This window comes from Phoenix dactylifera, chromosome 4 (genome assembly GCF_051530095.1).
Source record: "Phoenix dactylifera cultivar Ajwa chromosome 4, Ajwa_hap1_PhDact_Kaust_v1.1, whole genome shotgun sequence".
In the NCBI taxonomy this organism is placed as follows: Eukaryota; Viridiplantae; Streptophyta; class Magnoliopsida; order Arecales; family Arecaceae; genus Phoenix; species Phoenix dactylifera.
In genome coordinates, this window is record NC_143193.1 from 46,344,882 (window position 1) to 46,370,718 (window position 25,837).

The 25,837-nt window shown below is 38.3% G+C and overlaps 3 protein-coding genes across 7 annotated transcripts; 1 reads left to right on the forward strand and 2 right to left on the reverse strand.

Annotated features, from left to right (window-relative positions):
- The first annotated feature begins 4,815 nt into the window (after positions 1-4,815).
- Positions 4,816-14,156, forward strand: LOC103700665 (putative phospholipid hydroperoxide glutathione peroxidase). Of its 2 annotated transcripts, XM_039133734.2 has the most exons (7): positions 4,816-5,110; positions 5,502-5,578; positions 6,880-6,941; positions 7,034-7,152; positions 8,886-9,053; positions 9,129-9,206; positions 14,017-14,156. In XM_039133734.2, exons 1-6 carry the CDS (start codon positions 4,970-4,972, stop codon positions 9,159-9,161), a joined length of 600 nt encoding a protein of 199 aa, XP_038989662.2. In that variant the 5' UTR covers positions 4,816-4,969; the 3' UTR covers positions 9,162-9,206; positions 14,017-14,156. The 2 variants fall into 2 exon arrangements, with proteins under 2 accessions (XP_038989662.2, XP_038989661.2); XM_039133733.2 differs by lacking the exon at positions 14,017-14,156 and having other exon boundaries at positions 9,129-9,332.
- Positions 11,430-14,694, reverse strand: LOC103717523 (protein NRT1/ PTR FAMILY 4.5-like). Its single transcript, XM_088720120.2, has 5 exons — positions 14,530-14,694; positions 14,186-14,403; positions 13,271-13,708; positions 12,964-13,073; positions 11,430-12,777 (listed from the first exon to the last, which is right to left on the reverse strand). The coding sequence occupies exons 1-5, from the start codon at positions 14,615-14,617 to the stop codon at positions 11,904-11,906; spliced, it is 1,728 nt and encodes a 575-aa protein (XP_088576246.1). The 5' UTR covers positions 14,618-14,694; the 3' UTR covers positions 11,430-11,903.
- LOC148714111 (uncharacterized) lies at positions 14,688-24,682 on the reverse strand. 4 transcript variants are annotated; one of them, XM_088720117.2, is made up of 2 exons: positions 22,685-24,632; positions 14,688-14,827 (listed from the first exon to the last, which is right to left on the reverse strand). In XM_088720117.2, the coding sequence occupies exon 1, from the start codon at positions 24,502-24,504 to the stop codon at positions 22,735-22,737; it is 1,770 nt and encodes a 589-aa protein (XP_088576243.1). In that variant the 5' UTR covers positions 24,505-24,632; the 3' UTR covers positions 14,688-14,827; positions 22,685-22,734. The 4 variants fall into 4 exon arrangements, with proteins under 4 accessions (XP_088576243.1, XP_088576245.1, XP_088576244.1 ...); XM_088720119.1 differs by lacking the exon at positions 14,688-14,827 and adding an exon at positions 16,609-17,791 and having other exon boundaries at positions 22,685-24,682; XM_088720118.2 differs by lacking the exon at positions 14,688-14,827 and adding an exon at positions 20,821-20,905.
- Between the last annotated feature and the right edge of the window lie 1,155 nt (positions 24,683-25,837).

Below are 25,837 nucleotides of genomic sequence, written 5' to 3' on the forward strand. Positions count from 1 at the left end.
AATATAGCCACAGGGTAGGGTTGATTTAGCAATTATATACTTCAAGAAGTGGTTTCTCTGGCATAGCAGATCATCTTCTCGCTGTTCATGAATAACTGACAAGAAGTGTCAAAATTCAATGAGACAGCTTATATGCTATCATATCCTCGTACTTTGGCCTGGGTTTGGAGAGGTTCAAATGTATGCACCTTTATCCTCACATACCAGGACTTGTTCCGTGTTTCAAACTCATGATCTCGAAGTTACAATAAAGCAAGCTTACCATTGGCCAAGGCTCTCCCTCTTGTACCATCTAATAGTTTGTGCACATAAGAATCGAAAACCAGAAAAGCTTACTGCAGAGAAGGTTGTTGTCTTGGGATACTAGAAGCTATTTGCTTCAATCAGGTTCCTATATAATGTGCATGGAAAATGGGACGATCAACAAAGAGTGGGGCTGCAACGGAAGTATGACAAGTGAAGGAAAATGAGTTAGTTGCATGCTCTCATTATAGAATTTACTGTCATCTCAGAGCTAAATTGATTTATTATACAAGTCGGAGGAACATAGCACATCACTTTTTATGTCATCATGAGATATGATGAATTGATCAATATTTAAGAGTGAAACCTCTCTATCACCCAAAAAAAAAGGGGAGCCAAGCCTATTTATTATAAGTTTGAAAAATTCTATCAATAAATACATTATTTGTACTTATATTGATGTAATAACCAACTCTGCCAAATAATCTTGCTGCAATATGATGCAATTAAATCGCGACCTATGGTTTTAAAAAAAGGTAATTGATTAGATAAAGACCACAGCACAATGATTAGACTGACGAAGCTCCAGTTTAACCAACTTGCTCATTCGTAAATTGTTGCGTTGCCTATCACAAACAAAGAAGCTGCCATTATTTTCCATTATCCTTGATCACGACTGAGATAACGTCTTCAGTAGCTTGCATTACCTATATGATATATTATGATAAGAATCATATTTTACTGCAGCCTCTTCTTGGATGGCTACGTACAACCAAACATCACCTCATTATCTCAACCAAAAAAAACAAACACCACCTAATGCAGAAAATGACAAAAATGGCATTTCTCTTTTTTTAAAGTATCACAGGGATTGTGGCATTTTGTTCAGCCTACTCTCTGGGATTTTTTGCAAGTCTTGAAAGTCTCCGTTGGTGATCTCATAAGGATGGACAAAGGAGCAACAATGAAGAGATCCAACCAGATACGCATGCAAATAAAGTAATTAGGATACACAGATACAAGCTCTGAACTGGATGCTGGGTTCCTTTTTTGGGATTGGGAGAAGCTAGAGGGCTAATTACTTTTTGGTCATGACTACCTTTTGCACCTGAATAGCAGTCTATTTCTTGGAGGAAACAAGAAATGACTACTGAAATGCTTGTTTTCTATTAAACCTACCTATCTTTCCCATAGATTATTCATCAGTACCTTCTCTTACCGTGATAGTTTCTTTCTTTTTTTGAGACACAGAGCTCTGCTTCTCTTCTCTCATGCCTGATAATTCAGGCAACGAAGGTTCATGGTTGCCCAAAGCATAGAACAAGATTGATTGAATCAAGCATATTCATCTGGCAGTCTTATTTTGCTGCTAGCTAGATCAAGGAAGTAACATTTTCTTGCACAGGCATTAACATTATTCAAGCATACATAACCGTTTTATTTAATATAGCCACAGCATGGTGTTGATTTAGCAATTATATACTTCAAGAAGAAGTGGTTTCTCTGGCATAGCAGATCATCTTCTCGCTGTTCATGAATGACTGACATGAAATGTCAAGATTCAATCAGACAGCTTATCATATTCTCGTACTTTGGCTTAGGTCCGGAGAGGATCAAATGTATGCAGCTTTATCCCCACATATGGAGATTCTTTCCATGTTTTGAATCCATCACCTTGAAGTTACAGCAAACTTACCATTGGCCAAGGCTCACCCTCTTGTACTATCTAATAGTCTGTGCATAAAAGAATTCGAAAACCAGAAAAGCTTACTGCAGAGAAGGTTGTTGTCTTGGGATACCAGAAGCTATTTGCTTCCATCAGGTTCCTATAATGTGCATGGAAAATGGGGCGGTCAACAAAGAGGGGGGTTGCGAGGGAAGTACGAGAAGTGAAGGAAAATGAATTGGAAGGAGACTAGGAGTTAGTTGCATGCTCTCATTATAGAATTTACGTAATCTCAGAGCTAAATTGATTTATTTATACAAGTCGGAGGAACATAGCACATCACTCTTTATGTCATCATGGGATATGATGAATTGATCAATATTTAAGAGTAAAACCTATCTATCACCAACAGAAAGGAGCCAAGCCTGTTTATTATAAGTTTGAAAAATTCATGAATATTTACCTTCAAAAATAAATTCGTGAATATACAACTGACATGAGCTTCATATGCTTAGTAGTTTACAAACTTAGGAAACTTAAGCAAGAAAGGTTAGGCAAGCAAACAGTATTAATTAGATGGAATTTATATGTACAACTCAGCTGATAGTTTGTAAAATGATTCACCATCTGTGGCTCTGTGAATTGCAAATTTTAGAGCATCAAGTTAAAAACATTATCATTGCAATGTCTCCATCTTTAACCATAATGACTCATGAGACAGGAATGCTAGTATTCTCTATTCACTTGCTACCGAATTCTTTAATGATACATCACCTGGCTGTCAATAAATACATTATTTGCACTTATATTGATGCAATAACCAACTCTGCCAAATAATCTTGCTACAATATGATGCAATTAAATCACAACCAGCTCTCCTGCTTGGGAAGAAATCTTGTCATGAATTTCAACCATCTCTTTAGTAATGTAGGGAATATGCCTATAGGAATACCTCCATGCCCAGTACAAATAATTCAAGGATGCCAAGAGTCCATGGATTGAAAGTAAGCAGTAGAACCTATCAAGGTGGCTCTTAGGCTATTAGGCTTACAGCATCCAACAATTAGACACAAAAGTGGGCCTTGAAATCTATAAAGTTTTCCCTATCATGCGAAAATGATATTCGTGAAATGGCATTATTCGCTTGAGCTTGTAAACCTCTAATAGTTATTATGCATTTTTCCTGATGAACTATTACAGTGCCCTGATTGGGCAGATTATTTAGTATGAGCATTTCTTATCTTGGAGTAATGTGTTAAGTGGTCTATATCGATAACCAAACCCATCGTGAATATAAAATCTCTAACAACAAATTTAATTGCTATGGTCTTTGCTATGGTCATTATAGCACCAAAGGTATTTTTATATGGTCATTATCAGCTGACTCCCATTACATCTATTTTACTGGGACAGAAGAAAATAACATATAGAAGATAATGCGAAAGCAACATTTGTTATTCTGAACCTCTCTAATTCCACTTTCACCTCTTCTCTCTTCCCTTTAAGATCACAACAAACAATCTACTGTAACTAAAAGCCTGCTCATTGTAACATAAACACGATATGTTTGGCAAGGGACTTTAGGTAAGCTCTTAAATACACATGGACCTATCCATCCATCCGTTAGGTTTTTGGGTTGGATGCTAATTTGATATTGGAGCTGCTTGTCCCTTAACTATCCATTTTACTCCTTTCTTGCTTTCATGTGCTGCTAGATATTGGTTTCATCCTACAAGTTCGAAAAAACTTTAGGTGGCTTTAAATACACATGAGCTTATCGTCCTATTAGTTTAAGCTTTTGAGCTAGATTGCTAACATTGTATCTGAGCCAATCATCTATTTCATGGTTTCTCTCCATTTGTTCTCCCTCTGCCTTCCTGGTGTCTCCTTTCTTTGGGTTTTATTATATGGGTTCTCCACATGCAATGGCATGTTGGAGAATGGGATGCGGATACACATAGGCTCCCTCCTCCTATCAGCTTAAGCTTTTCAGTTACATTGCTAATATGGTATCAGCGACAACCATCCTTTCATTGTTCACTCTGCTCTTCCTCTTTCTCCCTTCTTGCTTCTAGGTGTTGCTCTTCTCAAAGTTTTGTCTCGCCAATTCTTAGGTTTTGAGCTATATTGTTAATGTTCTCTAGGTGCCAAAATACGTATACATACACATTTTCTTTCTTCTTCACTTGATCATATATTAATCTTTCTTCGAAGTCTCGTTGGTTAATATGGTAAAGCAAAAAAGAATATTTAATATAAGACTAACATAACCAAAGCACTAGCTTACTATAATCAACCATATGCTGCTATCCAAACTCTTCGAAATTTTCATTAGGCTGTAGAGGACTTGCTATTGATACAAGGGAGACAACATATTTTATTTTTTTTAAATCTTTTATGCATAATCAATAATTTATAAAACTTGCATAAAAATATATTTAATTATTAATTTTGGAGAATTTGTTTCCAAAATAATTTATGTTCATGGTTTGTAGATAATCTTGTCACCAATCTAAGTATAAAATATTGTTCACGTTTATTGAATATCTAATACATATATATCGAACATTTCATACATATATTTTGAATATTTGATATATATATTTAATATATGTATATATTATTTTCTATCTCATACCTAAAATCCAAAGATAAAAATAAAATTGTGGAGGAAGATCGGAAATTCACCTTAATTTTTTTTAATGTAAATTTTTTTTTTGGTAAATAGGGTATAGTAAATTAATCTAAACATGAATAGATATATTCATAAAAATCTAAAAATAAAATATTTTAAAAAAAATCTATAATTTTTTAAAACAGAACAAAATCGTTTTTTCTCCGTGAAACCAAAATTTTGATGTCATCATGAGTTCATCAAAAGTTCTTGGAATGGAATCTCATCATCCAAATTATTTTTCACTCCATTTATGCTTCACCGTCCGGAATATTTAGAAAAAGAAAATTATCAAACCCAACATGAGTTTCTCCGACTTCCTCCGTTTCCTCCCTTTTTCAACTCCGTTGTGGGTTCCTCTCCACCATTACAAAAGCCATTGACACATGCAACCAAGCTTTTCCTGGTCTGTTTACTTTCTGAGTTTAGCTCTCTTCTTCTTCTTCTTCTTAAGGAACCCCCCCCCCCCTCCTCCTGACAAAATGGCAGAGGAGACGCCCAAATCCATCTATGATATCACTGTTAAGGTATGGGGTTCTTATACTCATCCACTTCCAGGATTTATTGTCTCAAGCCCTTTAATATGTCCTTTGTTCTGGGATTTTGAAGTGCCACCTTCTAATTCTTGCTGTCAAGATGAGATTTTGGTCATACCCTTGTGTTAAAAAACCGATCTTTTGATTATAGCCAATCTACAGTATAGATTCGGAGATTGGTTTTAGTTACAAAGGGATTGAAGTTGTTTTTTCTCCTGAAAAAATATTTCTTGTTTTCCAAGAGAAACATGGTTTTAGGAAGTTGGTTGGGTGCTGGTGTAGTGTTCTTTAAGTTGATCCGATGTAGTGTATTACTTTTGTGTTATTTCGTGTTTTTTTTTTTTTAATTTTGCTTTTCTTCTTCTGATGGAATCTTACGCAGGATATAAACGCCAACGATGTGAACCTGAGCACATACAATGGAAAGGTTCTTCTCATTGTCAATGTTGCTTCTAAATGGTATGTACTCAAATTCAGTTTAATGAATCAAAGCCCCCTTTTTTTAATCATGAAATAGTTCTGAGTTCATTTCTTTCTGAAATTCATTTTATGCGATGGGTTTTGGGATTGAGGGGATCTAAAGATTGGATTTATGTGGGTAAAAATGTTCGGGAATGAAAGCTTTATTGCTGCTTCGAACTGGGAAATCACGAGTTACTTTGCTGTTAGGCTTTAACTTTTTTTTTTCTTGATATATACGTAAAAATAACTAAGAGAAAAGGTGATAAGAGATACGGAAGAGGTTTGTGGGAAGTCCCAAAGCACTAGGTTTTGGCTGACTATAAGATGTTGCTTGTATGTGATTTTGGATTTTTGCATTTTATCTTAATTTTAACTTTTATGAGCCTACATCTCTTGGAATGAGGCATCTTCTTTAAATGATCCAAAAGCAAATAAAATCCAGATTGAATAACATGCTATAAAAAGCTCCACCATGAAATATATTCATTTCTTTTATACATGTACATGGTGTGAGTTTTTGCACAACTATATTCCTGATGACTCTTGTAAATTCATCTTCTATCTTTCAATCTTTCATCATGTGTCTTTAGGTTAGATTTGGAAAAGTTATCCTCAATTTCTATTCGGAGACATAGTATTTCATCCATAAACATATTTTTGATGTTTCCATTAGTACATCTGCTGTTCTTTCACAAGAAAGAAACCATGCAGCATTATTATGTGCCCTTTTCTTTTGGAGTATATTGATCCTAAATCAAACAATGTGGCTTTTAATCTATGGCTGATTGAAGAGTTCTCTTATTGGCTGATATTTGGGCCATTCAATTATACTAGAGATGGGTATAACTACCAATTAATAACATGATCCTGAAGTTGAAAACGAAAATCATACTCCCATGTTTGAACTACATCATGTTGTCGAAGAACTAGATATTTCTTACCCCCCCAAACAATTCCCTCTAACTGGCAAGCTACTTAATTAGTTCTCATGGTGTATTTCCTCAGCATCCCACTGATTTTTTGCTTTACCCTAGTATTCTAGGTCTTGCAAGTACTTGTGCATGCATAGGCATTATCAATATATAGAACTTTACTAATTTGAGGCATTTTAATGATTAAGCATCCGCTTGGGAAACACGATTATCAACAAATAATAGTTTTTTTATGTAGATTAGAATTTCTCATAGTAGTTCTCGTAGTTCTATTTTAGATCTTGTTTTTGTCAAAGATGCAGTAGTTTCCGCAGATGTCGTTTCTGTAACAGACAGTTCATTGATACTGAATCTCGAATGATGCAGTGGATTTACTCATTCCAACTATAAGGAGATGAATATTCTATATGAGAAGTACAAAGATAGAGGTTTGTTTATTATCCCTTTCTCAAAATGACCCATCAGCTTAACTCTCCTTGAGAAGGATTATTGAAGTTGCTTCTGGATATTTGGTAAATAGGATTTGAGATACTTGTATTTCCGTGCAACCAATTTGGTGGCCAAGAACCTGGAAGCAATGAGGAAATTCAGGAGGTTGCCTGCACAATGTTCAAAGCTGAGTTCCCCATATTTGATAAGGTAAACGCAAAAACAAGAAAGTTCTTTCTGTGATCAGCATGTTTTCTTCATTTGAAGACTTATATGCTTTGCGTGGTGCAGGAGTGATGATCTGCATGATACATGGTCTGAGCAAACAAACTTTATGATTCTTTACATCAAAGATTTTATTAATTCTATCATTCTTTGTCCTGAAATTAGATGGCCTTACATTGAATAGCTAAGTGAATAATGCAGTTGACTTGGTCTTCAATAAGGAAACATAGTCTTTACAAGTACAGTTTACAGTTGATCGTTAGGAAGCAGAATGATCTTCATCCAGCAACCTTATCCTTGAAAGCATCTTAACTATGTTATGCAGGAACCTTGTGTTGTGGAAAACTAAAATTGAGGTAAACAAGGTTATAGCCTAGTGATTGCATGTCCTCTATTTGGTTAGGTTTCATGTTCGGACCTCAGGAAGTGTTCCCCAAATGTTTGGCATTGGTAATTCTTTCATCATTTCTGACAAATGATTGGTGCTGCTCCCGCTGTTGTTCTTAATAATAAAAAAAAGGATGAGACTTTATTTTTTCAACAGTTATAGGTTAACATCCCGAGTTTCAGACATTCTTTTACATTTCCATGGAACAAAAGATGATTAAATTTCCATCGAAAGAATGGTTGAGGATGCCCTTCAGCTGTCTCAAGCAGTTAGTTGAGAGGTATTTCTGGAATCTGCATGCCGTATGTTGGGCATTAGCTACTGATTCACTATTTAAAAATGAAATGCAATAAAACCAAACTATTTAACTTCCCTGTAGTGCACATTTCTTGCAACTACATTTTGTCTTGTAAAATTGCATAGACTTTTTTCTTGAGAAACTAAATTCCATATACTATATTCTATCAAGATTTGAGTACTAAACACAAATTGCTCTTGATCGAACAGTAACCCTTTGTAAAAAGCTTTGCAAAGACAACTTTGGGATGGACATGGGGTTGCCTGAAGAATCAAAGACAACCTATCTTGTTGTTATGCAATTTAAGTTGGAAACTTTTCCCTAGATCTACAAGGAGTCTTGGTTAAAAGTTAAAAAGTGTGGGTTTAGTAGTGAAAGATGCAATTCTTCCAGAGGCACAAATTTTATTAAAAAAACAAATTAAAACAATCACCTTTCGTTATTGGCTTATTCTTTGATTATATTCAAGAAATTCATCGCGTTCCTTCAGTCTTGCATTAAATAGATTTAGATATTTTCATGAAAGATGTGATTTGAGAAAAGTTCCTAATGTAGGTGTGAGGACCCGTGCGGGCGTGTGTTTAGTCCCACATCGGTTATTCGCTGGGTAGATCTTGGGTACTTATACAGGATCAAGGAACCCAAACAATACCTTCCGGCTAGCCATTTTGGATGAGGTCTTGGGTTGTTACAAATGGTATCAGAGCGGACCCGGCCCATAACTTATGTGAAATAGGGGACACTGCAGCACGGATCCATTGGGGTTGACCATGGACCGATCGTGGTGTTTGTGATTAGATTTGAATGGATTTGAACCCTTAGCCTGACGAGGACGTCAGGGCTTGAAAGGGGGAGTATGTGAGGACCCGTGCGGGTGTGTGTTTAGTCCTACATCGGTTATTCGCTGGGTAGATCTTGGGTACTTATACAGGATCAAGGAACCCAAACAATACCTTCCGGCTAGCCATTTTGGATGAGGTCCTGGGTTGTTACAGTAGGAATATGTGTAACTTGCACACATTGTGTTTCCAGATTGGAGTGAATGGGAAGAATGCTGCACCACTCTATAAGTACTTAAAATCACAGAAAGGTGGGTTCCTGGGGGATAGCATCAAGTGGAACTTTACAAAATTTCTTGTGGACAAAAATGGAAGAGTTGTGGAGAGATATGCACCAACAACCTCACCCTTGAAAATAGAGGTTCGATTACTCCGCTCTACCTCTGTTAGTTTATCTTCATCTGCTGCATTCTTACAGTTGTCATACTTTTTGCAGAAGGACATTCAAAAACTAGTGGAAGGTTCATGAATCCAGGTCCTTGCTGTCTCAAACCTTTATATGAGTAACACGAGGGTATGTGTATAATACTTAATAAATGACTGACAGTCTGACACTCTTGAAATTGTGAGTAATATGAGACTATGGAAATTATATTAGTTTGGTAAAGTGCTTTTTAATAAAGTACTCTTTTTTACATAATGCATGGGTGTGGAGTCTCTCTCTCTCTCTCTCTCTCTCTCTCTATATATATATATATATATATATAATTTTGAAGAAAGGGCTGACACTCCATATATTTTCCTTATAGCTGGAAATTGTGTTAGTTTGGAAAAGTGCTTTAAGAAAGTTTTCTTTATCTTTTTCCCCTTTCAAATCTTCTTGTACTTTAATATATTGATATATTGTTGCATTTTTAATGGTGAGTAGTGATAATATGATGATAATTGGATTCTGAAAGATGGTTTACTTCTAATCAACGTGTGCAATGGAAGAAAATCATTTTCATGTTTGTTTGAATAGTTTTGGTCCAAAAAAAAAACATTAACACAAAGAAATTACAAGAAGCCAGTAAAATTTTATATTAAATCCTTAGGTGAAACTCCTAGAAATAATAGAATGCAGTTCAATTCAGCCATCCACTTTCTCCAAATAATGGCATTGTGAAGTGCAATCTAGGCTATGGCCCAATGGTTGCATCTCTTATTTATTTGAATGAGGTTCGTGTTTCGACAATTGTTTGACCTGGATAATTTTCTCGTTAGATCTTTGAGATAATTAGTGGTGCCCCACCAACATTCTAGTTAGTTGACAGAGGTACCTGAGCTTGTAGCTCAATGGTATACCCTTTTACGTTATAAGTGACAGGTTGAGGCTTTGAAACTTGAGAGTTGTTATCCCTTGAGTATTTCACCCCACATCAAAGTACTGGTTTCACGAGCTCTGGGCTTGGTCTGCCCAGGTGCCAATGCTAAGGCCTAGGAGGGGTGGGATGGCTACTGTCTCCTCTATGTGAAAATTAAAAAAAAAAAAGAGTTGAAAGGAAGAGGATTGTAAAGTCCTTTTTGTGTTTTTTTCATAGGGTAGGCAAAATGGATTTTGTCACTATGTAAGTCGTGGTTGATTCATGGTTTGAAGTAGAATGAGGAGAATCAACCAAGTCTATGCCAGTTTACTGCCAAACAACCTTTGTAGCCTACTCTCTTCTCAAGAATAGAATGGGTATTTTTTTAAATAGCCTACTGCCCCTGTTTTTCTCAACTAACCCAGTTAATCAGATAAAACCATTCTGCCAGAATGGCGATCTAATTTTACTTCAAATCAAAGTGAGTCAGAGGTAGCTCACTGTGGGGGGAACCGTTTATTCTAGGCTAGATTTCCATAATCTCATGCCTCATAGTCAAAATCTTCCATCCATGGTGCCCCATTTGCTTCAGAACTCTCTAAAGCCACGCTCCAGTGACCGCTTCCTAGGTGCTTGTCCTAATTTTTTGTTAAGAGCTCCCCCTCCCTTCTCTACCTTTTGCTTCTGACTTAGGTAACTGTTGTTAATACTTGTTTAAAGCTTAAAAAAGGATTGATGATGGCAAGGATGCATTCTCCAGTGTTTTAGGTTTGTGTGTCAATCTTGCTTTGATAGATAAAGGAAGACAATGTCACCGCCTCCCATTATGCATGCCCGCTCATTCATCAAGAGTGATGGCAATGGGAAAAAAGGCATATGAGTTGTTCTAATTAGATGAATGAAGTCCTGCGAACACCATGCCTAACCATTTCAGCATTCATTTGAATTTCAGTTGCATGCAGCCAAGTGGCTAGTGTGGATTTAGCAATTAAATGCTTCAAATAACATGTCATCATTGTGGTATAACACCATTTGCTTCTCGCTAATAATGAACGGCTGCATAAACGTTGAAGCTGGAAGATGCAGTGAGACTATTTATATACCATCTAATAGATGCGATTAGAACCTGACATGTTTGACTTGGAAAACCAGTTAGAATCTTCACTATACAAGTTATTCACTCGTGTTCCTAAACTACACATGGAGAATGGGAGGATGAACAATGAGCTGGGATAGTGATGGAAGTAGGGAGGGCGAAGAAAGATGAGTTGATTTGAGACTGGAAGTTAGTTGCGTGCTTTTAGTTGCAAGATATATGTCATAGGAGAGCTAATGCTATTTATATAAGTTGGAGGAGATCATGAGAAGTCATCTGAATTTAGTATCCTGCTTCCTGAACTATTTATGTCATAAGGAGGTTTAAGGAATCAATCATCATCTATGTCAAGATTTGATGGACCAATATCTACATCATCTAGAGTAGAATCCATTCATGTAAGTCAAGAATAATCATAGTCATAAGCTTCGCATGGTTGATTATTTTACAGACTTAGGAGACTTGAGCAAGCAAAGGTTAGGTAACAAAATGAGTAATGATGATACCCCCCCTCGTAGTTACATCAGATGATAGTTTATAAGACACGTCACCATCCTAAACTTTACTTTTGTAGCATATGCATCTTTAACCACTATCACTCACTTATGAGACAGGAAGAGATCTACCTGCAATCCCTGCTACTAGCAGACCATTCAATTACCACTCAATCCTTTAATTCTTCAACATATTTTATATTATAACAAACAGTCTTCCTACTGATAAATTGACATCATTTGTGCTTTCAGTAATAGTCGTACTCTGATGTTGTAAACTTCTAGTTACTCTGGAAGATGACGACTCTTACATGTGCCGACAATATGCAGAGATGTGATTAAATTGCAGCCACCTCCCCTGTTTGGGAGGAAACCTTATCATATATTTCAGTCAGCTGTTGAGGAACACGGGGATCATGCCTATAGACATACCTCTTTGCCCAGTACAAATAATTCAAGAGAGCCACCAGTTCGAGGACTGTAAGTAACCAGTAAAACCTATCAAGGTGGCTCTTGTTCAAGTTGGCTCCCCCTAACCACCCCCTTCCACTGTCACCATGTCTAGTAGCTTTGTTCACCATGTCAACCAGGAAAGTTCCCAACAGGGATGCTAACCCAAGTACACACCAGAATATGGCTGTTCCTATTGATTTCATTCCTCTTGAAGCTTCACCATTAAAGAATTCCAGTAATCCAACAAATGAAGTTACATCAACAATGCCCAGAAGAAAGAACTGCACTCCTAGCCAGAATACAGACATGGGGACACCAGTTTCAAAGTCCTCTAGCCCATGCTCTTCTACTATGTTTTTTCTTTTCCATTCCACCAATGCTGCCACACATGTTGCTAATGACATAGCAGCAAAACCAATGCCCACACGTTGCAAGTTAGTAATGCCGCCTATATAGCCTGTGATCCTTCGTGCGAAGGGCACGATGAATTGATCATAGATTACCAGAATCACCATCTGAAAGATCAATGGAATTACAAAGAGAGATGCAGGGGAGATGTGGATCTTCCCAAGCCTTGTGTTCATTGTGCTGCCTTGCTGGACAGTGAGTGTCAAGAGGAGGGGTGAAGGTATGTAACCAAGCACAGAGCTGATTAAGATGGGAAGCATCCGAAGTACAATTTTTGTCTCCTCCACTTGTGTTACAGTGCAGGACCAAGTTCCTGTGTCTCCATGATTAATTGAAGCTTTATCGAGGAATCTAATGAGGAAAATACATTTGTCAAAAATTATGTGATACAACAATGCTATTTAAAAAGTTTAGTTTGGACAGCGGATTGTTTTAGATGCTACGTGGTGCGAGATATTCTTTTCTGTCACTGTTTTTTTTTCCCCCTGAAACATATGCATGCACAAACTAGAGACACTAGATGATGTTGAGACTTACTCGAAACCCTTTGTGTGAGGAAGGACTTCAATATCCTTAGAATTATGTTGCAATTGGTCTAAATTTTCCGGCAACACAAGCTTTGGCTTTTTGAATGCAGCAACAAAAACCTGAAGTGGGGAAGATCAGCAAAATATAGCACTCATACCCATACATATGATTAAGTTTGCTTCAAAGAAACTCGATACACACCGATAAATACAACAGATTAGAATCTTGGAGGCATTTCTCTTGAAGCCATAACGAATTTTAAGCCCTATAATCGAACACGTCATATTAGATTCATTTTCTAGTTGAGAAGTTTTACCTGCATTATTCGAGTCAGAGGACTTCCTTTTGGTATCTGAATGCGATAGAAAGAGACACCACTGGCTACCGCCAGCACTCCTAGGAGAACTGCAAGTGCAGAGACACCAAAACCAATATCCCATCCCTTGTTGTTCTCAATCCACACCAGAAGTGTAAGGCCTATGAAACCTCCTAATGAAATTCCAAAGGTGAACCAGTTGAAAAAGCTGGCCTTGAGTTGTGACTCAACTGGGTCCTCATCGTCGAATTGATCTCCCCCCAAAGATGGTAAGGCAGCACGCACGCAGCCCTCACCCAAAGCAATTGTGTACAGAGCAATGTAAAGCAGGGCAGAGTTGAAGCCATGAACTTGCTCACAATTCTGTTGTCTATTGATCTCACAGACTGGTGGATGGAGCGATGGGAGGCGTGCTTGCAATGCTAGCAATGCATAACCCTGAAATAGGAGATTTGTGAGATAAAATGGCTCTAATTTCCACATCGATTGGTTGGATAAGCCAAGAATGGAACATCTCTTGTAAACATATCTTTTTTTTTTTGAGATAAAGCAAATATGTCATATTGTATCATTGAACTTTCTGGGCATTTTTGAAGCAAAGCTCCTTGTTACTCACTAGTTGTGCGTAAATGTAGTTGTGTTAAACTGCTATTAAGTGTAAAAGTTTTGTAATCTTTTACCTCCTCTATTCTTCACATATAAGGATTTATTGGACCCTTAATATTTTTAATCAACATATGCAACAGGTCTCAAGATTTTGATTCGATGATGCAAAATGAAGAACAGAAAAGGGCAAAAGAAAGGCAAGATATTTTCAATGAGCCAAACTCTTTTTCAGATGGATAAATATCTACAAATAAATAAATAAATAGAGAAACTGCATGAGTTCATGCAGCAGAAAGAGAGATATGTTACCAAGAATTCCACAGGGCCGAATATGATTATGGTTTTAAATCGTGTGATGTATGAATCGGAAAGAAAAGCTCCTAAAAGAGCAAATCCGCATGAGGCGCCGATGAAGTTTGTGACCGTCGTTGAAGAGCTTGAAATGCCCATATGCATGGTGCCACGTAGGTAGTTAACCAAGTTCAGCATGTTGGCCACGATGGCTATGTTTACCGTCATCACCATGACTGCAAAATGAGCAAACTCATCAATTCTTAAGGCAGCAGATCTTTCTATAAAACCACATGAGATTTGTTAGCACCAAATTTGCAATCAGATGACTAGAACAAAGAGTGGAGTGTGAGGCTGCTTACAGTTGATGAAATATGAAGTTCTGACTCCACCATGCCTCTTTTTTTTAACAGGATTTCCCCTCCAATCCACAAGGCCCTGGATAGCCATGGTGCTCTCTCAGAACGGCTTCAAGCTTCTGTTCAAGTGCTGTTTTAACTTTCTCCGCTGCAATCCGAGAAGCCGGGGCCATATATCCACTTTGGGTGGACGATAATAAGGTAGAAAAAGGTACTTGATTAGATAAAGACCACAGTACAATGATTAGACTGACCAAGCTCCAGTTTAACCAACTTGCTCATTCGTAAATTGTTGTGCTGCCTATCACAAACAAAGAAGCTGCCATTATTTTCCATTGACTGAGCTGACGTCTTCATTAGCTTGCATTACCTATATGATATATTATGATAAGAATCGTATTTTACTGCAGCCCCTTTCTTGGATGGCTACGTACAACCAAACATCACCTCATTATCTCAACAAAAAAAAACAAACACCACCTAATGCTGAAAATGACAAAAATGGCATCTCTTTTTTTAAGTATCACAGGTAATTGTGGCATTTTGTTCAGCCTACTCTCTGGGATTTTTTGCAAGTCGTGAAAGGCTCCGTTGGTGATCTCATAAGGATGGACAAAGTAACAACAATGAAGAGATCCAACCAACTATGAAATCAAAAGCTTCCATGTAGGAATTGAAAGTTGGTTGATGAAGTATAATTTAGCTGATAATTCAAGTTGAGAACTATAGTTGGTCGATTGAGCTTACACTCCCAGATATGCATGCAAATAAAGAAATTAGGATACACAGATACAAGCTCTGAACTGGATGCTGGATTCCTTTTTTTGGATTGGGAGAAGCTAGAGGGCTAATTAATTTTTGGTCATGACTGCCTTTTGCACCTGAATAGCAGTCTATTTCTTGGAGGAAACAAGAAATGACTATTGAAATGCTTGTTTTCTATTAAACCTACCTATCTTTCCCATGGATTATTCATCAGTACCTTCTCTTACCGTGATTGTTTCTTTCTTTCTTTCTTTCTTTTTGAGAGAGAGCTCTGCTTCTCTTCTCTCATGCCTAATGATTCAGGCAACGAAGGTTCATAGTTGCCCATAGCATAGAACAAGATTGGGTGAATCAAGCATATTCATATGGCAGTCTTATTTTGCTGCTTGCTAGATCAAGGAAGTAACATTTTCTTGCACAGGCAATTACATGATTCAAACATACATAACTGTTTTATTTAATATAGCCACAGGGTGGTGTTGATTAGCAATTACATACTTTAAGAAGTGGTTTCTCTGGCATAGCAGGTCATCTTCTCGCTGTTCATGAATGACTGACGTGACATGTCAAATTGACAGCTTATATCCTATCATATCCCGGAGAGGGTCAAATGTATACAGCTTTATCCCCACGTGCTTTGAATCCATGAGCTCAAAGTTAACCTTACCATTGGCCAAGGCTTACCCTCTTGTACTATCTAATAGTTTGTGCACATAAGAATCGAAAACCAGATAAGCTTACTGCAGAGAAGGTTGTCGTCTTGGGATACTAGACGCTATTTGCTTCTATCAGGTTCCTATAATCTGCATGGAAAATGGGACGATCAACAAAGAGGGGGCTTGCAACGGAAGTACGAGAAGTGAAGGAAAATGAATTGAAAGGAGACTAGGAGTTAGTTGCATGCTCTCATTATAGAATTTACGTCATCTCAGAGCTAAATTGATTTATTTATACAAGTCGGAGGAACATGGCACATCACTGTTTATGTCCATGGGATGTGATAAATTGATCAATATTTAAGAGTTAAACCTATCCATCACCAACAAAACGGAGCCAAGCCTATTTATTATAAGTTTGAAAAATTCATGAATATACACCTGACATGAGCTTCATATGCTTAGTAGTTTACAAACTTAGGAAACTTAAGCAAGAAAGGTTAGGTAAGCAAACAGTATTAATTAGATGGAATTTATATGTAGAACTCAGCTGATAGTTTGTAAAATGATTCACCAGCTGTGGCTCTGTGAATGGCAAATTTTAGAGCATCAAGTTAAAATATTATCATTGCAGTGTCTCCATCTTTAACCATAATGACTCGAGACAGGAATGCTAGTATTCTCCATTCACTTGCCACCGAATTCTTTAATGATACATCACCTGGCTATCAATAAATACATTATTTGCACTTACAATATGATGCTATTAAATCACGACCAGCTCTCCTGCTTGGGAAGAAATCTTGTCATGAATTACAACCATCTCTTTAGTAATGTAGGGAATATGCCTATAGGAATACCTCCATGGCCAGTACAAATAATTCAAGAATGCCAAGAGTCCATGGATTGAAAGTAAACAGTAGAACCTATCAAGGTGGCTCTTGTTCAAGGTGGCTCCCTTTAACCATCCCCTTCCCCCATCACCTTGTCCAGCAGCTTTGTTCACCATGTCAACTAGAAAGTTGCAAGGATGCTCACCCAAGTATGCATCAGAAAATGACTGTCCCTGTCGATTGCATTCCTAAGCACTCTAGTAATCCGGTAAAAGAAGTTACATCAAAGATGCCTAGAAAAAAAAATGCACTTAGCCAAAACACTGACATGGGAACCCCATTGTCAAAGTCCACTAGCCCATTACTTTCTGCAACGCTCTCTTTCCCCACCAAAGCTGTCACGCATGTCGGGAATGATGTTATCATTCGAGCAAAGGGCACAAGTAATGGGTCTATAGATTACTCGGATCACCGACTGAAAGATTTTGGAATGACAGAGAGAGACGCAGGAGATACGTGGATTTTTCTCAGCCTTGTGTTGATAGTACTGCCTTGCTGGACAGTGAATGTCAATAGTAAAGGAATTGGTAGCACAGAGCTGGCGAAGATGGGAAATATCCGAAGGACAATCTGTCACCTCCACTTTAAAATGCAGAAGGATGAAGGGTCCTTGTCTCCATGATCAATAGATAAAGGAATCCAATAACAACAACATATGCAAGCTTTAAAAATCTTCACGTAATGATACAAGTCAATATGGAACTAGGAATGTCACTCAAGAATTTATTTTGGGAAGAATCATTTTGTGGAGTGCCATGCTTAGTTTAAGTATTATTTTTATTCTGCATGCCTTGAGTTGTGACCTGAAAAAATCAATGATACTTGGACTTACTTTAGACCCTTCGTATGAGATAACACTTCAATACCAGCCATATGTTCAGCATTCTGTTGCAATTGCTCTTGATTTTCAGGTGCCATGAGCCTTTGCTTTCTGAACGCGGCCACAGAAACCTAAGTAGGGGGGATCAAGGAAAGCTAGCACTCATCATTATATATTTATATTGAGAAATGACTGTGTTTCAAAAGAAACTACGAGACAATTTGATAAACTATGACTGATTCTAGCATTAGTCCGAGTGCATAATCTCATATATACAATTGCTGATTATGAGTCCTACCTAGTATACCTGAAAAATTCGAGTCGGGGGACTTCCTTCTAGTTGTGACTGAAAGAGAAACCACTAGCTAACACTAGCACTCCTAGCAAAATTAAAAGAGCAGAGACACAAATGATAGGCCACCCGTTTGTCATTCTCAATCCACACCATGAGAATTAGCCTGTGAAAGTTCCTCATCAGATGCCAAAGATGAACCAGTCTGAGAAGCTGGAATGAGCTTTGACTCAACTGGGTCATTACTGCCGAACTGGTCACCCCACAGACATGGTTAGGCAGCATGCACACTGCCCTCAGCCAAAGCAACGCCATACATGGCTATGTAAAGGATAGTCGCATTCGAGACATGAACTTGCTCACAGTTATTCTGTTTCCCATTGACACTGCATTCCAATGGATGGAGTGGGGGAAAGTGCAATCGTAGCAATCCATAACCCTGTGAGATGGTGCACCTTACATGACATTCACCTCTTTTCTTTAGAATTATCTTATATGACACACATCAACGTTTCAAGCAAGGCCTGTCGAAATCGGGTCAGTTCGTCATTCATATTTGGTTCCGGCTCCTGCCGGCCGGAACCGGCCGGTTCGGCCTTTCGCACCAAGTCAATCCAGTTTCGAATCAGGCTAGGTATGGGTCACCTGCCACTGCCACTTGATGCCTTTTAAAGGCATCATGTGGCGTTGGGAAGGCCATAGAAGGCTTTCCCAGCGTAATTTGAAAGCGGCTCCACCGCTTTTCCTTCCCAAAAAATTCACAAACAACACCGATTCAGACTATCAGAAGAAAGATCCAAGTCTAAATAAGGTGTGCTTCCTCTTTCCTATAAAAAAAAACCGTTTGACACAGAAGCACTTCAACAATCTTGTATATGTTCACTACAATCTGAGTTTGAGGCTGAAGTGCATTCAGAAGGAAGTCGAGCTCAAGTATACAGATACGATCCATAGTGCTTTCTTTAATGATGAGGATGATCCTATGATCGGATGGCTTGTGGGCCAGCAGTAGGAGCCGGATCTTGATAAGTAAGAATCGCCTCCATAACCGGCCAGTTTCGTAGCTAACGAGGCTAGGATCGATGCAGAGCAATAGCTGAGCGCAATATTCCACATGCTCTTCCAGCTGATCAGCCATAGCCACAAGGAAGCCAGTCACGACATGACTCCTTGTCCGAGACATCCTCTTAGAGATATGATCGAAAGATGCTTAGAGGAGGCCACTACGCTATTCGGTTGACTCGGTCAGGAGGGCGGCATACATCCTCTCAGCATAGCTAGTGAGAGAGGCACGAAGGATAAAAAGGTAGCTGCCCAGTACACCAAAAAAAGAAAACAAAAGGCACCTGCAGCCTTAATGGAGAGTGTGGAGGAGTCAGTACACTTAGATTCAGAGACCAAGAGCAGCAGCAATGACAATTCTAGTGGTTGGATCTACCGACCAGAGAAGGAGTGGACAGGAGATCATTGTTTATGAAACACAGTCATATGATGGTCTTCGATTCACCGATGAGTCCTAATTTACGCATACTACACAGGATTGGGACCGCATTGAACGATCTGATAGAGCCCGCGAACATACGATTGCATATAGGAGACGGACTTTTCGAGGTCATTTAGGACACGATGCAGCTGCAGATGACCTCGCACGTAGAGTAGGATCGATAGACGTATCAGGTTCTGAGTCGTATATTGGATCCTATCACCCGCAGCCATAGGTAGCCTATGACCCATACGGATACAGATATAGATATGGTGCGTCTAAGACATCTTCCGGTGGCTACTATCCTATGCAATCCGGAGCATCTTATAGGTCTGATTTTGCTACTGGAATATTCGGATGGACCCCTCCATAGTCGTATTATCAGACAGGATACCTCTTAGAGCCAGAGCTTCAGCGAGAGATCCAAGAGTGTTTATAAATCAGCGCATGTTCCTTATGGTATGAACGTACAAGATTACAACGCCGCTTGGTTAGAGGGGTGGGTTGATCTACCTCCTGATTATGCTGATAATCTAGATATCTACGAGAGGCATCGCCACTTGACCAGATTTTAGATATCGGTATGTATATTAGACTAAGTATATAATTGGTTGTATTATTTTTTAATTTTCACGTCACTACTTGATTTGAAAATATTTTATGTTCATTTTATGATTTGTATCATTTTAAAGCAATAAGATACAACATCTAGGTTAAACCGGAATCATAGAAACATAAAAAAAAAATCAAAAAAATATTAAAAAAATATTAAATTAGACTTAAATTCATAGAAAAATTCGAAAAGAATGATTGCCAATTAAATTTTTTTGAGAACTCCAAAAAAAATAGGGTGTGCCGGTCCGTGAACCAGCACGCCCTACCGGTTCGGTCTGACACCGAACCGTACCGGGCGCTGACTGGTACGGATCCCAGTACCGGTTCAATGGGCCTTGGTTTCAAGGTTCAAAAACAAGTAGGAGATGAGATGCGGAAACAATGGATAATAAGCACATGGACTGACTAATATATATATAGAAATGCTTGGTGGAACCACAGGAAACATAGCACGGGTATAAGGGAAAAGCATGATAAAAATGCCTGAGATGTGTATTTTTACATAGATGGTTAATGAAAGTTAAAATAGCAATGCATTAGTCATTTCCCCTTCCCTTCATATAAAAATGCATATAAAAAACACACCATCTATCAACTAAAAAAAATAATTCTGTTATATTTTCTATATCAGCAACAACCAGGTGTATTTTGTTTTTCTCACAGAAGATATTATTCCGTGATCTTCTGTGTTTACAGTATGCTTCCACTTCAGGAGTACAAGGCCCAACCCTAGTACCAAAAGTTCTGTTTTTACAGCTGGCAAGTCATATTGCACGTGGGATTGATGCAATTCATGGTTCGGTGTCATTCATGGTGGGATCTTAGACCAGTCCCCTCATGCATGTGGCATATCAACTGGAAACGAAATATAATTGTAATAGGCATGGCAATTGTAGCATTCTTGATCGTTTCAACATCAAGTTCTCACATAAATGGAGAGTGGAACATCTGTTGCCAATATGATACATTGTATAAAGTTTCATATATCTTGTGACTTCAAGTTGGCACATCTAATAAATAAAACTTCTTGTTTCTTTTTTTGATTGTTTTTTTTTTACTGAAAAGCTTCTTGCTCGTTACTATGGAATTATTCTAACTCTGTGGTATTGAAATTGCAGTCTGTTGGCTGGCTTCGGTGGGTTGTGGTCTGAAGCAGGTTATATGCAGAATAGGCATGGCTGTAGAAACTTTGTAAAAATATAATCCACTAAGCATCATCCATTCAAGTATTTTCAAACAGAAACTGATATCTCATGTAAGTTTTATTGTACCTATCATGGTAACATAGATGGTGATGGAATGGATTGGCATCTTAGCTTGAGAAACAATATGAGTATCAATTATATTTATTTATTTGTTTGTTTGTCAATCTGTCTGTTGGTTTTTTTTGTTTGTTTCTCCATTATTTATTTATTTATTTTGAGAGAAGGATATGAAAACCCCATTGATTCATTCATAACTAATGTAAAATAACACAAAATCCAACAAGTATGCAGCAAAACAGGAAAGAAAACAACAAATATCTAGACAGACAAAAACTAAAAATAGACCAGGGATTTGACAATGTGAACATCCTTCTCAACTTTATTATCAGCATCAACATTATACCATTAGCAATATTGTTTAGTCAAGAATTCAAGAAGCTGTTGGATACAGTATTATTTCCAGTCTGTGGCTACTTATAAAATAGATTAGACTGAGTCTTCTATCCAGTGGATTTTAGGCTTAAAGTAAATCCAGTAAGATTGCTCATGTTGTTAGCAGCATGCATAAGGATAGGCTTTAGGCAGAGTATAGATCTCATGGGTTGCATGGTTGAGGAAATGTCTCTAGGTACTTATAGTCAAGTCTGAAGTTGTCTAGGACTAACTATTATGATCTAGATCCTGCAGTCAAGAGCTTTATTTAAATTTGTGAAAAAAAAAGTAGGGTGATGAAATAGACTTAGCAACCGGGTCATCTCTCTCTCTCTCTCTCTCTCTCTCTCAACATGGAAATCAAGGCAGCTTGGTGGCAGAAAAATGGACTGGGTTCTTTCTGTAAGGAAGCAGCCACTTAATCAACAGAATGCTCTATGTTAAAGCAGTGAAACACTTCAAATTTGCAAAAAACATGCCAACCAACAGCTTTGGCAACATGCTTCTTTGAATTTTTTATATCAGTCACCTCTTTTCCTGATCAGTTTCACCTTGTCAAAATTAGCAGATGGATCTCTAGTTGTTATCTTTTTTTCTCCTTCTCAATAGGTTTGGATGAAATACTTCTGCAAATTCTAAAATATATCATAAACCATTTTTTTATATGACTTTCAATGCAATAAGGAAAAGGAAAGTTAAATAATCTAATATATCCTAATAGGCATGCAAGCTAGCTGGATATAATAATATCTGTGTAGGTGTGGTTGTGCCAGTGCATGCATGCATGTGTATTTATATGAATATTGTTCATATGGCAACAGTTGTCCTAGCTTCAGTTGATATATATTAAAACTTGAGTATTGTGTGGGCATGCATCAGCGATACAAAGGTAGGTACATTCATGTGCAAGTGCATGCATCTGTACATAGATGGTAGTTGGAAGTGATGAGTATAGATCAGATAATACTAGTTTATGAGAAAGAGCCTTTATGCTTACCAGTATTTTGGAGAATTATTGGAACCTACGATTGCTCATGCCAAAAGCTTTCAACCTTGAGTACTGTTCTTGCTGACAGTTTGATCCAATTTTTCGAGAAGTTCCTGTGCTATCTTCCACTTGCCAGATCTCCGAAATGCCTGCTCAAGTGCATCCCTAACATAGACCGGTGGATAAAACCCCTTTGCAAGCATTGAACTTAACTTATCGTAGGCAGCTTCTAGTCTACCTGCTTTACAATAAGCATGTAAGTTCTCAACTTCCATTTTTCGTTCTAACTTCTGTGACAAATCAAGCCTTCCATATTCTTTCAGAAGACCATTCACCAAATTATAAGTACCAAAATGCGGGTTCCATCCCAATCCTACCATCTCCATCAACAATTCATAGGCTGCCTCCCATTTCCCATTTGCACAGTTTGCATGAATTAACATGGTATATATTGCACAATCTGGTTCGCACCTCCTCTTATTCATAATCTCAAAGTACTCTTGTGCTTCAGCTACATTCCCCAACTTACAAAATGAGTGAATTATTGAATTGTAGACAATAAGCTTTGGCTTCAGTCCTAGAAATATCATCGTTCCAAACAAATTACAAGCTTCATCCATCCTACGTAGCCCACAAAGAACTCTTATCACAATTGTGTAACTCTCATCAATGGATCTCATCTTCATATTCTCAGCCATCTTCAAAATTTCAATTGCTTCCTCAATGTTTCCCAATCGACAAAGCTCTGAAATAAGCCCATTCACAACATGTGAGCTTGGCAACAAACCCAACTTGGCAATTGCCCAGAAAACCTCGACTGTGGTTTCTATACCACTCTTCACCCGCATATTGGGAACCAAAATGTCAAATGGCCTACGCCAATCCTTAACCTTAACCTTCTCGATCAACTGATTCCTACCACCAAGCCCACACAATTGCCCGATAAGAATATTAGCTGCACTTCTTGTAGGAGCCAAATGAGCCAAACTCATCTGACGGAAAACCTCGAGGGCATTCGCGAACCTCCCAAACCTACAAAGGCCGACAATTAAATTACTATATGAGTACGCATCAGGATGCCCAATTCTTCGAAAGATCGCAACAGCAGCATCAATAAAGCCTCCAGATGAATCTTTCCTGCAGAGCACATAGAGCACATTATTGAAGACTAGATTGTCGGGAGAGCAATTGAACTCCGATTCCATGGTCTCGAACAGCGCAAGCGCCTCGACAACCCTCCCCTTTCTCCCTAGAAACCTGATATAAATCGAGATCGTTTGAGTTGAAACTCGGCCTTTAGTGGATGAAACCGTCTTGAGAAGCCATTTGAGATCATCAAAGAGCTTCCTTCGGCCAAGGAAGTCGGCCATGTAATCCACCACAGGATCATCAAATCGGAATCCTAGCTGGAATCCGGCCCAGGAGAAGAACTCTAGGGTCTTGGACTTCCCCAATGTACGATACTTCCTCAAAATTTCCAAGACGAGACCGGAGCTGAGCTTCTGCTTGAAGTCTTTTAGCAGAAAGTCCAGATCTTTGGATCGATTAGCGGGTTCTGATAGCAAGGAACAGATCGATTCGACGTCGGGATTCGAGGGTTCTTCCCGCATTGGAACGGGATTGGGATCGTACCTGGAACGCCGATCTACAGCGGGGATCCGGCGATCGCCGAAGCGGCAGGAGGAGTCGATTAAGGCGTTGGATTTGGGGATTTGACGGGATTTTCTGGCTAGGGTTCTGAGGGTTTCGAGGTTAGGCTTGGAGGACAAGCGAAGAGGAGAATGAAAGAGATCGAGGGCGAGGGAAAAGACTCTTGTTCTTCCGAGCATTTGGTTGCGGGGTTTGCGATAGCGGAGGAGGAAGGAGTTTGGTTTAAGAAGCTGAGCGGCTGAACCGCCCCTGGACCGGAAACGAACCAACCGGACCGTACCGAACCGATTCGCAAGCGGACTTATTGCAAGCCGTTAGCCTCCTCGAAATCCATTTCCCTTGTTGGGTTTGAGGATCTGTTTGATCGCAGGGTAATCTGTGAGTTATCCCAATTCCATTGGGATATCTACACTTATTCTTAATAAAATTATTGCTTGAGAGTGGGAGAATTATTTCTTCTCACTTTACTTTCTTTCTTCATGGTCTTCACTTTTGCAATTAATCACACCAAGTCTCAATAAAAAATAATTATTCTTTTATCCACAAGTAAAAGAATCTTGAAGAATACTAAAGATTAGGGATAGCTATCTTGAAATTTTCCATCACACGATGAAATGCAGTCGGTGTCTGTACTTGTGGAATTTTGTGAGAAAAGATTGGAGAGAAGTCATCGGATTTTTACCATGAAAGAGAGACACGGAAGTAATGAAAAAGTACATGGAGATTATAGAATATTTAGAAATATCTTAAAAAAATTATCAATCAATTTCAGATGCATATATTGAAGTTATCTAAATCTTATGGTGGTTGTTTCTCACTTTAAATTGGACTGCCTCTGGGGATGAAAATACCCAAAAGCATGATAAGCTATGGCCGGTGGGTAAAAAAAAAAAACGTCGATTATAAATGACCGTCTGATTCAGGTTTCATACCATCTGGTTCCGACTGATATATACAGTATACTTTAGGTACAATACTGTATACAGTTGACCGCAGCTCCTGAGATAACAACAAACATAAAGTTTTATTTCTACTTTCTACCAGTTCCTCCCACCATTTCATGATATCGATGCAACAAGGACCATCATTTATCTTTGCCATTCTTATTTTAAAATTCTAAAATGTTGAAATTAGTAAACATCAGTAGCATGTACAGAGGTGACAGGGTTTCTGCCATATTGTTCATTAAATTCTATACAAGATTCCCAGTGTTCTGTGGCATCCAAGCATAATTTGGTTGTAGATAGGAAATGTAGCAACCTTTAAGCTTTTAGAATACAAATCATAACAAACTCCTAATGGTCACATCAAGTCATTAAAGAATGCAAACAGGTATAAGAATCTTGCCATGGAATGGTCCAATGATCTGGCTGTCTAAATAATAGGACTTTGATCAGACAACATCCCTGAATCTGTAGACTATGGCGACACTAATTAAGAAGCAAGGAAAAAGAAATTGAATTGTTTCTGATCTGTAAGGCTCAGTAACAGATGAAATTCCAGCAGCTTAGC

Coding starts and splice junctions, on each gene's coding strand:
- LOC103700665 (XM_039133734.2), top strand. CDS start 4,970: ATGCAACCAAGCTTTTCCTGGTCTGTTTACTTTCTGAGTTTAGCTCTC. Junction 5,579..6,879: donor GTCAATGTTGCTTCTAAATG/GTATGTACTCAA, acceptor CGAATGATGCAG/TGGATTTACTCATTCCAACT. Junction 7,153..8,885: donor AGTTCCCCATATTTGATAAG/GTAAACGCAAAA, acceptor TTGTGTTTCCAG/ATTGGAGTGAATGGGAAGAA.
- LOC103717523 (XM_088720120.2), bottom strand. CDS start 14,617: ATGGCTATCCAGGGCCTTGTGGATTGGAGGGGAAATCCTGTTAAAAAA. Junction 13,074..13,270: donor CTCTGACTCGAATAATGCAG/GTAAAACTTCTC, acceptor TCCCCACTTCAG/GTTTTTGTTGCTGCATTCAA. Junction 12,778..12,963: donor CCTCACACAAAGGGTTTCGA/GTAAGTCTCAAC, acceptor TTTCCTCATTAG/ATTCCTCGATAAAGCTTCAA.
- LOC148714111 (XM_088720117.2), bottom strand. CDS start 24,504: ATGCTCGGAAGAACAAGAGTCTTTTCCCTCGCCCTCGATCTCTTTCAT.